We start from the raw sequence: 15,787 nt of genomic DNA on the forward strand, positions 1-15,787 counted from the left end.
ATTATGGAGCAGAATGAGATATGACAAGATGGAATTCACAAAGACCAATCAATAATAAAAATCCATCCAAAATTGTAGCACTTTCATATAAATCAATGGTCCAAAACAACTGTTCATAAAGGACACTATTATACAGCCAAGCAGCAATAATTGTAGATTTATACTGCCCATGTCATATAATGGCACCGTCTGTGTCCAGGAGAGCTGTGCAGTTGCACCGTATCATCAGTTACAGACCCCAAAATAGCACCACTGGGCAGTTTACAGGGAAATTAAGCCTAACCTTGAGTAAGCAGGGAAAAAGGCAGCAAATCCTAGGATTGGCTTTAGACCCACAGCTTGTGGGACATTCTTAAGGGCAGTGTCTTTTGTGTGAATGTACATTTTTGAGAGTTATTTTATTTTATTTCTTATATAGTCTCATGTTTCTTTTAAAATCAGTGACAAAAGGTCCATTTGCACAATTCCATTGGCAAAACATACACAGAGAAGACAGCAGCACTAGTAAGAAAAATAAAACTCTTTTTAATGTTCCTAAAGAAGAAATGAAAATATTAGTGCATCTCTTTTCAGGCCTAGGCTTTGGATGACAGCAGGTTAGAAGTGGAAGTGCAGTGATATAACTCAGAAATTATTAAAATTTAAACAAGATGCCAAATCTCATATTCCATGTTCTCTTAAAACACCTGGTCAGAAGAATACGAAGACAGGAATAACCCTTAGATTACAAATGTAAACCTTTGTACCTTAGTGGCTTTCTCTTGTTCGATACTGTTGTAAATATGACAAAAATAAGGCCTTCTCCACATGTATTGTAGAAAGTCTGTAAGCTGAAGAAAATACTTTTAAGTTTACCAATTCATACTCTAAAACCAGTTTTAACTCTTCCCCATTGCACCAACTGTTGCAATTAACCCCAGTAGCCTCAAGTCTAGAGTAAACAGTGAAGCAGCCACAGGTGTACTTTCCTCAAACTTTTCAAGCTTTTCCAAACTAACTCTTCTCCTGTGCTGAACATTATGATCCTGTTGGGCACAACACTTATGGCTTTCACAGGCTGCTCTGTGTAGAGCTTGTTCAGTCATCTTGTACTCAGGGGGATGGGTGGTGGCTGCCTTTCCTAATTCACCTAAAATAAAGTGGATATTGCAAAAGGGTGAAGGTGATCAGAAGGTAATACAGCAATGCAGAGGATCCGTTGATGAGTGTCCAAACAATCCCTCTTACAACAAAGTTACAGAAAGCCTCCTCCCCAGCATATGATTTGAACAGTAGTACAGTCATACAGAAGGATGATACGGAATAAATCATAGCTCCTGCACTTTTGTGAGCAGGACTGAGCAAAAGAAGATAAAATGTGAACATTTTCCATTGCCATCCTTTCTGAGGAGCGTTCCTGAGCTCTTTAAATTTGTATCTACACCTCCTCCTGCAGTGGTTGCTTTATGGAGCACTGTGAGAGTATGTTGAGCAGGCTAAATACTGTATGGCAGGATGCTTCTGAGGCTCACACTAGTGCTTGCCCTTGGCAGTAGCAGGTCCATCTTGTGCAGGCAGTGGGGTGTTACCATTCCTTTAAGTGACAAAGTGACACTGCTGCAGAAATCCCCAAGCATGAGGAAACTGCAAGGGTGTAGCAGCTACAGCCCTAAATTTCATAATTTATCCTACTGGGACCTCATGAAAATCAACATACGATATTCAAAAGGGTAACCATTCAACAGTGGTGGCAGTGATAATGATGAGATTTGTCATAATAGCACTAACCTTTATTTAGAGCTGGGTCACAAATCCCCATGGTGCTGAGCACAAGGATTGCAAGGGAGGGTCCATAGTGCTCGCTGCTTTTCAGGCACTGCAATATAGTGAAGAAAATTCAATATAACAAGAAATGGTATTTTTGATAATGGCACGTGCAGTCTTTTCTTTTCTGCCCATGTAATATCCAGTCTTCTGGAAACTTGCTTTTCAAATGCCGCAACTCATTATTCTGATGTACCTGTTTTGGCACAGGTATCATGAACCAGAGGAAAGATAGGTGAGTTGTAGTAGCTAATGCCCATCCGCTCTTGTGAGTCACAGTGGCTTGGATGTTTTATCTGTTACCCAGAAGACTGCTTCTTTTCTAAAATTTTTCTTTTTCTGGCAAAATGGAACATTTCCTTTAGCCAAAACCAGTGGAAAGATGCCAGTATTCTCAACCTCAGGTTTAAATTTATCTTGTTGATTTTGTAATCTGTCTTGCTGGGCTTCACACAAAGCCTCTGATCTAACCACTCTGAGAACAAATACATACTCTTCCAATTCAGAACTGCAAATGGCATTTTACTTCTATTTTCAAATATAGTTTGTTTCAAGTCGCTGTCTCCCAAACCATATCTAGCTTTTCTTAGCTTTTATGAATATATGGGAAGAAAAGGCTACAGCCAGAAAATCCTTTTCCAAACCACTAATAGTAACCCTAAGAGAGTGGTCTGATCTCTGTTGATGAAATTGCTTTTTTTTTTAATCTGTTTTCTTGTTTGTATAAAGGAAAAAAAAACCCTGCAGAATAAAATAACTTCTGCTACCCCAAAATTATGGCTAACTGCTGTTGTATTGTAAGTTAATAGGCTGATTTGTAATAACGTCTTCCTAAGTTCAGGCTGAAAAAGTAAAGGGAATTTTAAAATATAGAGAAGTGTGGGAAGATGCCAAATGGAACCAAACCAGACGCTTCATTGTGACTTTGAATTGCAACTTTTGTGCTCTTTATGTGCATATGAGTGAAATGAGTGACAGCATGTGTACCCTGTTGTCTCCTCGTGCAAACGTAACATACCCATGTGTCTCAACTGTCCTGTACACCGGGAGAGGAAATGGAGGTGCCTGTCCATGGGCTCCAGATGACACCAGTCACTGGCGTCACCTTTCATAGCAGATGCTTGGCATCTCTGTACTCAGCACAGATCAGTCACACACCTACCACATGATAGTAAATAGCATAGGGTTGACCACGTACTATAGCATCATGTAAGTCGTACAAGTATGCAAACAAGTACGTGAGAAACCGGAGTGAGGGATCCAGCCCCAGTCTGATGCAGCCACAACCACATCACAGCCTGCTTTGGTATCTGTCAGATTATATGGTACTGTCTCCTCCGAGTGGCGGGAAAGATATCCAAATTTGTACTACTGCAATACCAGTGACTTCAATTTGTTACCCCAAGTTAGCTCAGAGTGAGTGAAAAAAGAAACAGATTCTGCATTTGTGATCTATTACTTGGTGGCTTGTAGCTTTCAGAAGTGTTCATTTACACTTTTTAAAAAATTTCTTGTTATTTGGACTTATCTATAAAAAGAACTTTTTGTGTGGTTAGTTCCCTAGTGATTGCCATTTGCAGGAACTGGAAAACAGCTTTTCCCAGTAATCTGCAGACAAATTAATCTTCCTATTGTTATCCCAGTGAAAAACTATCTCTGAATTTATATGACAAGGTAAAACATACTTCTAAAAACTTCAGGTATATTACTATTAAACTTTACTAAAAAATGTTTAAAATTTAGTTTACTTATTTGTTATAATTTAATGTAGTCAAGTATTAGATAAAGTGTCTTTATACCAGTGCCCTAATTTACACTTTGACATAGGAATGGAAATCTCAGAAAACCAGAAGAAGCAAGCCATGCAGAATGCCCGAAAGTCAAGGCATGGAAAAATTAAAGGTGGGTGTTCAGAATTGCTTTACATTCTTACCATGTTCCAGTGTTCTTTATGTTAGGAAATAGCACAATCTGGCTATGGTTGAGTTCTTCAATCTTTTTAAAAATTTTCATGGTTTACATGGAATTCAAATAATTTCCATTGACCTGTATTTCAATACCAAATTCCAATGCCTTTGTAAACTTTCTACTAAATCAGCTCCCCAGAATCCTTCAGACAGGCAAGTCGGTATTGTCTTTATTACAGAAGAAACTGAAGAGGTAAGGCAAGTGGTTTATTTAAGGATGTAAGAAAGCGCATGTAGAGATTAAATTGGAAATGAGGGTTCCTAATTCCTTCCTTTGCTTTTACTCAAACAGCATGTTCTACTTGAGCAGTTCTGTGCTTTGTTTAAAAAATCCTGAAGTTCTTTTTGCAAGCCAAATGTTGCTGTATTTATGATAACACACTCAAAATGGCTTCCTTCTGTCCTAGACTAGAAGGATGGGGTAGAAACATCTTTCTCTGGAAACAGCTTTTTTATTCCTTTTCTCTCTCAGAAAATGTGTTGTGATTTTGTCCTTATCCATCTTAAAGTCAAATTTGGGAAAATCTGTAGTGCACTGAGAGATTAAACCAAGAAAGTGGGACCAGATTAGTCTGAATTTAGGAGTGAAGGAGTTGATGTTAGGTAGTCCTCTGCTGCCTGGGGGTAATACTATTAAAGCATTTTCTCTTTATCAATCACTAGATGCCTATAAAACCTGTCCAGATTTTCAGGGGAGTGGCTGAAAATTGCAATCAGGAGATTGTATTCAGAATTCACAAGGGTCAAAGTCTGACAATATTAGACTGGAAAAATATTTTCCAAATTGAAGAAATAACATTGTTGTTGGTAGCAATATTTTACCCAGCCTTATTCCGAGAGTTGACTAAACTATGAGTATCTACTCTGTTAAGTCCTTTGAAATACCAGAATGTACCTGTGCAAACAATATAGCCAGGCTTTGAGAAACTGCTGCTTATTTTTGGTAATTCTGTCATGTTATTTTTACTGGTATTATTCTCCTCTTCAGCCAAATCAATGCAGCAATTAAAAAGTCTTAACATCAGAAAAGGTGACCTTTAGCAGTGCTTCCATTCAAGATCATGGCAAAATTCATACTGGCATTATTGACCATTGAATTTGGTCCATGGTCCTGTGCTTAAGTTTTCCCAGTATTGATTGCTCTGCTTGCTGACTCATATGCTTTCTTAAACTGTTCCTTTTGCAGGTGTAAGCTATAATGGGTGTCCTGTGCCTCCTCCACACCAAAGCCTGCATCCTATTCATCAGCGCCACATCACTGTGCCTACCAGCATCCCACAGCAGCAGGTTTTTGCCCTGGCAGAACCCAAGCGGAAGCCATCCCTCTTCTGGCATACCTTCAACAAACTCACCCCCTTTAAAAAGTGAGGGAACAAGGACCTGGGAAGGACATCAGCATGGAGGGAGACTTACTCCAGAGAGGGACCTTGGAGATATGGTTAAGCTTATTTGCGCTCAGTGAGTCTGCTATTCCAGAGGGAAAACCTTGGGCTCCCTTGAGCCAGAAATACAACCTGTGTCTAGAAGAAGAATGAAGTTCCTCAGGACTGCTCTGAAGTCAATGTGGCCTCCTGTTAGCATTGCTGATGAAGAGCAGTCTCCCTTCTGACAAAGACAACTTACTGTTACTCTGAAGCAGCAGTATTTGATCTCTTAGTTATGTTGAAGTAGTGATGGAATCATGCAGGTCATTGTAACATTTCATTTTTCTTAACCTTATATTGATGGCCAAATTTAGGATAGAGAGGAATTTTTCCTTAGGGGTATATCAGCAAGGAATCTTAGGAGAGTTTTCTCCTTCCTTGTAGAGCACTGAGCAGAGACCACCCATTAAAACCAGGTGGAGACATCCCATGTGATTAACCAGCTGTTGCAGAGTTTAGTGGACCCTCATTCTTCCTGTCTTTTCCTATTAAATTGCCAAATGGCAGGAGAACATCCCACAAGGCCTTACCATATTCCAGATTGGAACAGGGAAATTTTATTCTGTCATATAGAAACATGAACAGAGTGTGAAATGGACTATAAAGATATGTGCATTTATTGCACACAAGTAGAAATATGAGGAGCCATGGGCATCTCAGATTGGTTGCTTTCAGTCACAGCAATACACTGCATGCATGTATGCTCTTCAGTATAGAGCTTTTATATCACTTTTTGCGCACTTCCTCCCCTGAGAGACGCTTCTTTATATTTCCGGTATGTTTATTTCTCTGTGTAAAAAGTATTTTTTTATTTTCTAACGGAGATAATGTGAATGTACAAAGTCAGAGTTGAGTCAGTACGTGCTGACTGCTGGCTATGTTACATAGTTCTCACACTTTGTATTCATATAGCTTGACTTAGGAAACGGATAAATGGTAATGTAAATATATTGAAGTGGTCTGGATCCATGCTTCTTACAGACAATTGCCAATGGGTTTTGACCAATTGTTTCTTCACAAAGAAAGAGAAATCCTTGCTGGAAGGGACAGAGAAATTGCGTGGACTGGAGATGGATTTTTTGTCTCAAGAGTCATCAGTCTGTATTGGAAGGCGAAGAACCTGACTTGATTAAGGTCAACTCTGGCCAGCATATGCAATATGTGATTTGCATTGCTTCGATTTGCCGATGACATTAAGTTGATTTGGGAGAATAACTTTTAAAAAGCCACCAGGAAGAAACAGGATCTTAATATTTGCAGCACTGATCATTTCTGCTTGATAGCTCTCATTAAGGATGACAAGACTGCTGGTAATACGGAAGGAAAGACAGACTCCATATGTTTCAGAACTGATTTGCTATGAATGTCTTTACAATACTTTATCCTATGCTGCTGATTAGGGGCATTATCTAATGATAAGGATAGATCCAATGACAATGGACACAATCAGCTTTGTCATGAATCTGTAATATATGAAGAACAAACAAGGGGCTAGAGGCCAGGCATCTTTACAACAATATAAAAAAGCCTTATTTTAAACACGTATTTGTTCCTGCTACTATTGTTACCTCTATATTTTTATTTATCTTCAGTGTTGTGAAGCCCACTAGTGACTAGATTTTGTGATTTGATAACTTTGTGGCAACTTCTGCCCAGGTTTGTGGTTTTGATTTTAAATGACATCTTTTGACAACTGTACATTTCAAATGCCTTGTGTATATAGCTCAGCAATAATGCAAAGTCTGGTGATGCTCAGCTGAATTGTTCACTGAATAGTGGACTTCATTGTTTGTGCTTTCCCGTAGCGATGGAAGATGACCTGAAACAGTTAAGAACTGGAAATATGCACTGACATTTTCAACGATACAGCTTCAAGAAAATGCACAGGAAAGTTAGTTAAAAAAAACAACTGGCTGGGTTGTATTTTTCTTTTGATGTTTAAAACAAGCCATTTCTGTTCAGATTTTTTTAAAAGGATAATTCTAAATGCTCAATTTAAACGCAAGGACCAGACTTCCAAATGCAGGCATGGATGCATGCCCTTCCCCATAAATGAGTAATCCTTTTGTGTTTCCTACATACCCATTTTTGTGGGTACTAGCCACGTTCAGGCCTGCAAACCAAAGTGATGCATGTACTGTGGAAGTGGAGATGATGTTTTTCATATTCACATTTTGAAAGACTTCTTCTAGATGCAAAGTCTGAAGTTGGATTGCAGTGCTCACCCAGAAACTTTCCCAGCTGGACCTGAAGACATTGCAAATGTCCACACTTACATATGTGTCTTTGCTAAAACCTACTTCCTTCCAGGGCTCGGTTCTGTGGAGTGCTGGGAAAAAAATGAGGTTTTGGGATGTATCTTCTGATGTGTCAGTGCCCATGAAGGCTCTTCCCATGTAGGTGCCTTAGCCCTAAAAATGAACAGAAATGTTTGCATATGGTTTTGGATGCAGCAGTTTTTTTCTCAAGAAGTGAATTTCAGAGAGATAAAAAGCAAATGTTTGATGGTGCAGATTACTCAGGACAGTTTTACATGTAGTACCCTACATATAGACATGGTTGTTTTATAATGTTCTCTGTGTCTTTCTTTGCAATCTGACCTTGCAACAGATTAAGATAAAATACAACAAGACAGGCCAAATTTAGACTACACCATAATCTTAAACAAATTATAGTTAAATGAAAACACACAATTACATCATCCAACAATTAAGACACATATTTACTTGGGGTTCAGCCTGACTTTAGAGTCTGTGGGAAAAAGAGTTGCAACTAAAATATAAAAGTTTGTGGTCTAGCAACTCTTGCACTGATCCTCCTTCTGATGACAAAACTTACATATGATCAGAAAGGTGTGACAGCAACATCTGTTCTGTTCCTCTTGCTTTTGCATGCTTTAAGTTACTATAAAAAATTGTAGGGCAACTACTAAGCACATTTGTGCCTCGTTTAGATAAAGCACAGCCAGAGCCTTCCCAATGGCCTGCTGAGCAGATAACCTCAGACTTTATGCATGAGATGCAGTAAAATATAATTGTCCTCAAATGTGTTCCCACTGAGTTAGGAAAATGCCAAACCATAATTGCATCTAACTCGGAGCATTTGATGTATAAAATAATAAGATTGTTTTACAAGTGGCTCTTGCCATGCTAAATTTCACATTGAGTTTTAGTGGTCAGTGTAATAATGGCATTCAAAGACAGACTACTCAAATGTTCCACATTTTAGTTGTCTTTTGAAAATAATTATAACAGAGTTTTGGAGCCAAAGGTCTTTAGCCATAACTAACACAGTACCTTTCTTTGACTGCCTTTCTGCTTTTTTTCTATATGTGTGGCATTTGTATGTAGGAGATGCCTTCTGAACGATCTCTAATTTAAAACTATTCATTGTAAATACTAGGGATGACGTGCATATGTATTTTATTTTGACTAGTGTTTTGTAACATTTTCTCTTACACACATTGCTTTGTGCATCCCACCATCTGTGTGCTGTTACACGTGTTGTAAATGAAGTGTCCTGGCTACGGAGCAGACGAATTGGCTGTTGACGGCTGAAGTACAATGTACAGGACTGCAGTAGCTTGATGTGCATTTGTTCTGAAGTAACTGCTTTACAAGGTTTATTTACTCTTGGAACATTGTTTGTCAAATGAATCTATTTCCTGGAAATAAGTACAAACTTACATTCCCATTATTTTTCTCTTATTGTACGTGTTTGAATTAAATAATGTACAAAGCTGAAGTTCCTCAGCTGTGTCTTATAAAACTTTATTGTGCAGTTTTAAAATTGTTGTTTTTTAATTGTCTACAAAATATCCTCTGTGATGCAAAAATGTATCAACTGTCATATTTATTTTATTACTTTAAAGCAAAAAAGTCACACCCTCCTTTCTTGGTTTTCCAGTAACAGCTACAGTAATTCCCAGCATGAGTTCGTTTTAACAACTACGAAACCTGATTCTGGGATTGAAGTCTTCATCATTCAGGCAAAACCCATCCTTGCCACTGTCCCAGCCACAGGCATCTGCAGTCACTGTGCTTCACCTTGTCCTGGCAGACAGCTCCCACAATACCGCATGGAAATAAATGCAAATGCAGCTTCTGTATTAATAAAGCTCGTGCTCACACAGGATGGTGACTTAAGTACTGTAGTTTAGGTAAGGAGAATTAAATTTTATTTTTCTTTGGAACCCTTTTGAAAGGGTTCACCCAAAAGGTGGGTTCTGTAAATGTGCGTGGACAGGCTTACTGGCCTGCTTGTTAGAGCAATGGGCAACGCTCCTGGAGAGTCAACTTACTGCTCTGATTCAGGCAAGTTTTTTGTTTCTTGTTAATGTGACGGAGCAGGGCACCACATCTGAAAGGCATGTGTGTCCTTCCTGCTCAAAGCTGCATCAAAAAATATCTTTCGCTGAGACACATGAGCTTTAACAAAATAACATACTTTGCTGAAATCTATTCATCAAAAATGCTTTGGCAAGTTCAAATGCCGACAGAATAGTTGGGTTTGCCAAGTCTTTCCCCCTCCTTCCAATGTCCAATCTCTTGTTTCTATTTCTTGGTTCACCTCGAAGTTGAGAATTTCCCAGGCCTCCCAAGTGCTGCTGCTGCAGCGGGAGGCGTGCCAAGTGCTCCAATATCAAAGTGAAAGGCTCAATCTGAGCACTTAGTGAGGTCGCTCGGATTACCGAAAAACATACCTTGAGCAAACACTGGAGTAGGACGTTGTGATCAATAGGCTTTCTAAGGAGCCTGCAATTCATCTGGCCATGGTGAGCTCATTTGTGAATTTTATTTCATGCTTTGGCCATCAGGCTAAATGCTGTAGATAATTCCATACCATCAGCTTTTAGGTTCTTTGAGAGCTGATCTCTCAGGTGGAGCTTTTAGTGTGCGCAGAAATAGCACTGCTTGTCTTGGGTTTTTTTGGTTTAGGGGTTTTTTTTAGAGGCTACATGATGATCTGTGCTTAGTAACAGAGACAAGGATTTGGGCCTGTGTTACAGTAACAAAGGAGAAATTAAAAAGTCAACAATGGAAAACGGCACATCATGTAGCCTGTACAGAAAGCACGCAAATATTTAGTGTGTTTCTGGCTACTTTTCAAAATTCAGTTATTCTAACTAGAGAACATACAATTGTGAGAATATGTCAAAATTGTATAAATTAGCAGCACAACATAGGGCTTTTTTAATCTTAGGTCTGTGTTAGGTTTAGTTCACTGCAGTCAGAACTGATTTCTGATTGTCCAGGTGAGCACCTAGGGCTGACAACTCACTGCCACTATTAGGTATTTAGGCTCTGATTTAAAAAAAAGATATGTGTGTGTGTACGTCTATGTTTACACACGCATCCCCTTTATAGACTCCATATGGTGTCTCCAGATAATGTCTCTGCTGGCACCTACAGCAGGTTGACCAGACGAGTAATCCACACCCATCACACCCTCCCTCTCTTTATGTTGCATCTTATATTTATGTTCTGCATCTTGGTGGGGACACAAACACACAACACACAACACCTGGGCAAGGTTCTACCTGAGCCATTTTAATGTTTAAGCATTCAGAGTGGGCCACCAGCAATGGCAGACATATCACTCCACAGAGAAGTGAAGGTTGGAAGGTGTCTGCATCACTGGAGGCTGGTGTCAGCAAAGTTCAGAAGGGCAAATCTGAGAGGGCAGAGGTTAGCAGAGCAAGGAGTACCACTGCTCTTCAAGGGCTGAGTTTCACTCAGAAGAGAAACACAATATGATGTAGGATTGATTGACTGTTTCTCCTGGTGATTTTTGGAAAGCTAAAACTTCTTCAAGGTGAAGGAGAAGCTCCAGGTGCTCCTGAGGGACTTTGCTGGCAGAACCAGGCACATGCCAAATTCCTTCTCTTGCTGGCACGTGGAAGTAAGAAGGCAGAAGGCCCAATCTATACACTGAAGTGAACTGTCAGTAAGCAGATTTGCTAGGCACAGTTAACCTTGGCCTCTACCTATGAGTGTACTCCAGGCTTTCGAGAGATCAATTCATGAAGGACCGAAAAAGTGTCTAGAAGGTGCTCTGCTAATAAGGTTGGGCATATCTTCTTTTATTAACCATCCATCTCATGGCCATTACCACCATATACAGTTCCTAGCAAAGGTAACTAGCAAAGCAACCAATCAAAAAAAACCACCAAAACCAAAAAACCCAACCTGTATCTCCTGCCATTCAGATGCAATGGTTTTTAAGAGCAATTGATGAACTTTTGCTACTGTGTAATCTTTTTCAAGGCATTATGCCGTGATGAGACAAGGCACACTAGAAAGCAGCGGACCGTAATGTTTGTCTTTAAGGCCTACAGCAGTTTTCTTGGTCCTTTACTAAAGAAGCATCAAACCAAACTAATTGCAGAGTCCAGCTACTGACTTAAGTAATGAATTATGTCATTCTCAATTCAGGATTGGGATAGACAGACCGTGACTGTTGTCATTGTGAAATTCACAGCCTCTTTTGGATCAGTGTAATGACCCTGCCACCCAGGGGGCCCTGCTGCTGCTGGTGCCATGACCCAGGAGCCCCCACTGCCCCCAGTGCTGACCTCCAGAGCCACCAGCCCTCCCAGCACCCTGCAGCCAGGAAGGTTCATCAATAAATCCAGGTTTTCTGCATGGCGTGACAGATCACTGCAGGCACAGCGCTAAGATGGCAGGGTGGGCTATTTTTTTAATGACTCAAATTTCTGAAGTGTGAGAGGAAGCCAAGGCTAAACAATCTTAGAAAATTTCTGATGCAAGTAAAGAGAAAAAGGTTGTTTGCCATGGATCTCGTTTTTTCTTCTCTCACACAGCAGCGAGGCTAATTTGGCAACAAGAAGTTCATTCAAGTAGAGCAGCTAATTGCTGCACATTGTCCTTCCTTTTCCTCAGCGAACAGTAGATACAATGTCCCAGATATAAACCGGGCACCAAAACGCTTGCAATATTTCCTTATTACCACAGGGTGGTGGTGAAGACCTTAGCGACAACTATTCATTGCTCCCCTGTGCTGAGGATACATTATTTGATACGGAGACCACACATATCATATCTTTGCAGTGTGGGAACGCCCTCAGACACAGTGTTTTCAGTTGCTTGCACCAACAGGAGTGAATTAAGGCCACTTCCTATAACACATTAACTACCTTTACTGCTGGTTTTATCCTTCACTGTTCATGATCAGCATTTAAGGAGTTGATGATATGCTCAGTTGCTTTACTTCTACTAGTCCTTACACAGCAGCAGCTTCAGTAGTTTCAAGAAGACAGAGTTAAGTAACAAGTTATGGCTTCTTCAAATTTAGTTACCAATTCAAATTTAGTTACCAACAACTTAGCAGTGCAATAGCTTTGACTGATGCTTGAATGGCTAGATGGGAGCCTGACAATTACACATGAAAAGCTCTCTTTGACATTCAATTTATTTACTTTAATTCAACCTTGTTACTTCTTTTCCATAATCACCTAATATTTGTAATGCCACATTCATAGCACTGTTCTTTTTAGTTTCTACAGTCTTTTTGTCCCTAATTCCACTGTAAATTGCTTGATCCAGAAACTAAGCTTATTACATTTTTTTGCAGCACAATAATGGTATGAGACATGTTTTCCATCCTATAAACCAATGAAGCTGTAAAAGGCTAACATTTGTGTAATGTATTTGTATAACGGAATAGGCAAATCAAAGCCTTAATAATGCATTTTAACAATTTTATTTCATGTAACAGTGGTAAAAGCCAAAGTACAGAGCACTTCAACTTAACATTGGTATAAATAGGAAGATTCCAGTTTAAACCTCTGTTTTAATTATTGAACAGCTCTTAAAATTAAATCACTGACCTTTGAGAATTTAGCAACCAAACAAGTGTTTGTCCTCAAGGCACATATTTGAAGCATGTGTTCCTTTACATGAAGTTTTTATACTCTGGTTAGAGGTGCCCAAGAAGACCACAAGTACAAAGCGAATGAGGTAAGACCAAAGATCCTATATATGTGGTGATGATATTGATGTTGTCAGTTTGTGGAGATGAGTGCATGAATGGGGACCAAACTGTCTAGTCCTTGGGCAAGAAACACTCCCTTAGACAACTGGGAATGGGGTTGTCTGTCAGCGGACAAGGACTCTCACACTTCTCCATGGGGTGCCTCATATCCTAACAGCATCATACAGAGCACTTCCTCCTTTTGCACGCCTCCGGAGTCCTTTGACTAAGGCAGCAAATGTTATATGGCTCAGAAGTAGCAAATGTTTCATCTATTCTCAACTTTCTTTAGTGCCAACCAGCAGCAGCAGACAAAGTGGGATTTTGCTGGTGGGTGATCAAACATCTCTCTGTAGACCATTGGCAGAGGTGCCATAAATCACATTTCCAACAATTGTTACATAATGGAGAAATTTTCTGAAGACAGAGTAAAAAGATTAAGGAATGTGTCCCAAAGTTAAGGTCTTCCTCTATAAATTAAGTTAAAAGAATATTTAGATTGAATATTTCTAACAGGGAGTAATTATTTTTACTGAGAACATACTAGCCTCTACATCATATTTATGTGCATTGTTTCATAAGACCGAGAAATGATGGCAAAGAGATTAAACAGAAGACAGTATTTTAGACAATGCTAGTTAATATTTCAAAAGGAATACTGATCTTAGTATTAAGTTCTGATTAATGAAATAACTGATTCAAAAGCCAATTATGTAAAATTTACTCATTATGACTATCACTTTTGCCTGTGTAAGTACTTAACCTATACAGCCCAAGCTTCTGTGCCTTAGACATTTATGAATATTAATTCCAAATAAAATGGGCATTATTTTTGTTGCTATTTGATTTTTGTTCCTCAGCCTAATCTCTTCCCAGTATTTGCTCTTACGCTCACTTAAAACTTTTTTGTTCAGAATTAAGTATTAATGTATTTCAGTGGGCCTATATTAAAAGATATTATGTAGGAGGGACACTCTAATGAAAGGATAAATATAAGCTGGACTTTAAGTAGCATAGTTATGTGAAGGCGGAGAACCAGGCTAAAGACTTGTTTTTGCCAAAAAGCTCTTTTACTTGATCCCTCACCTCCTTGCCCTCATCTCACTCTGCTTCAGCTCTGACCCCCTGTGAGGTCATTCAACTTATTAACCCAGCAGGCAACTAACTCCAATGAAAAAAAATTTTAAAAAAAAAAAGATTTCTTTGTGCTGAATTAGGGGGTTGAATTGCCCTAGCTCACCTCCTGTGACACCAGAGCCAGCTCCTGAGAGATGAGAGGTACAGCTGTGCAGTCATAAGTAGGTGCAGGGAGAAATGTGGATGGAGAAGTGGGCATTAAGACCTCTGCTTCTTCTTGGTTATGAGCTGTTTGCCTGGCTCAATTATTAATTATCAGTTAAGAAGCTGTTAGACAGATACTGGGTTATTAATGGCCAACATTGATAAAAGGTTGGAGACCAGAAAGAAGAAGGGTTTCCTTACAGACTCCAAATGCCTAAGATGCCATTTGGCAGGAAGTCTTTGAACTAGGAAAGAGGACACTGGAAGATGTAGACAGGCTTATGCAGAAAGGCTTATGTAGAAAGGCAGCAGTGGCCATGAAATAGCTCCAATTTGGGCACTGTTTTGGCCAGAGAAGTTTACAAAGAGATTTCTGAACAAGGAGAACACCTACATGTTACGTAAGCAAAGCTACAGCTCAGAGAAACAGGACGTCGTACAAATCGTTGTGGATGAATGCAGGATCACTGGTCCTACCTGAATCATGCCCCAAGACTTGAAATTTTAACTGTCCATTTGGGCTCAGGACAACAACATTATTATTAGCACACTTCCTTGTAGACTTTGCAGACATTGGGGTTTCATGGTTTTGGTTGCAATAAGACAGGTCATGGGAAGTTCTTCGGCATATAGCTGCTGCAACCGTATATTCCTTGCTGTAATTGCTGGGGCATGGGGGAAGTGGATCACTTTTGCCCAAGTTGGCTATTTATTATGATCTTGAAATTTGGGTTAAGTCAGCCAAATCCATGAAATCTGGGCTTTGTCAATGCACTCATGGTTTCAACAGAACAGTGTGAAACTCTATGGGATGCACTGAGCTGTTGTTTTCTTGTTTGCCAGCTAGGTCCTGAGGACATCACGGGTAGCTCTAAACCTCCCCAGAGCTTTTGTGACTTTCAGCTGCTCACCATCTACGTGCATCAAAACGTCCCTTTGCAGAGTCACTTATTTCCACAGGTTATACTGCATAAGAAAATATGAAACAGAACCTGATGCTCCAAATCACAGGGAATTAAGGAATATTTTAAATTGTGTAAAGCTGAGTCAATATTTCAAATGTATAATGATGCTATGGCTGATATTCCCATTAAATTATTACTTGAAATAGCACTCAGTAGTCTCCAGGACTGCACTTAATGCATTTATAGGTCTCTATAGACCTATAAATAAAACAAAACAAAACAATAGACACAGTGAAAACCCATTTCCTTTTTTTCCTCCCTCCCCTACCCTGCATCCCCTTCTAAGGTAGACTTATGCATATGTACTTTTGCTTTCTTAAATCTTTCAGCCAAAATCATATAACCTATCTAAAGA

The 15,787-nt window shown here is 39.5% G+C and overlaps 1 protein-coding gene across 7 annotated transcripts in view; it reads left to right on the plus strand.

Annotated features, from left to right (window-relative positions):
* Window positions 1-8,967, plus strand: part of SPATA13 (spermatogenesis associated 13) — an 82,792-nt gene extending 73,825 nt beyond the window's left edge. For 5 of the 7 annotated variants that reach the window (XM_064441134.1, XM_064441132.1, XM_064441133.1 and 2 more), the window contains 3 exons: window positions 442-504; window positions 3,631-3,705; window positions 4,957-8,967. In XM_064441134.1, coding sequence (XP_064297204.1) covers window positions 442-504; window positions 3,631-3,705; window positions 4,957-5,138 — 320 coding nt within the window. In that variant the 3' untranslated portion in view covers window positions 5,139-8,967. The remainder of the gene's footprint in view (window positions 1-441; window positions 505-3,630; window positions 3,706-4,956) is intronic. The other 2 variants (XM_064441136.1, XM_064441139.1) reach the window with 1 other exon arrangement.
* The last annotated feature ends 6,820 nt before the right edge of the window (window positions 8,968-15,787 follow it).

Source organism: Phalacrocorax carbo, chromosome 1 (assembly GCF_963921805.1).
Source record: "Phalacrocorax carbo chromosome 1, bPhaCar2.1, whole genome shotgun sequence".
NCBI classification, from domain to species: Eukaryota; Metazoa; Chordata; class Aves; order Suliformes; family Phalacrocoracidae; genus Phalacrocorax; species Phalacrocorax carbo.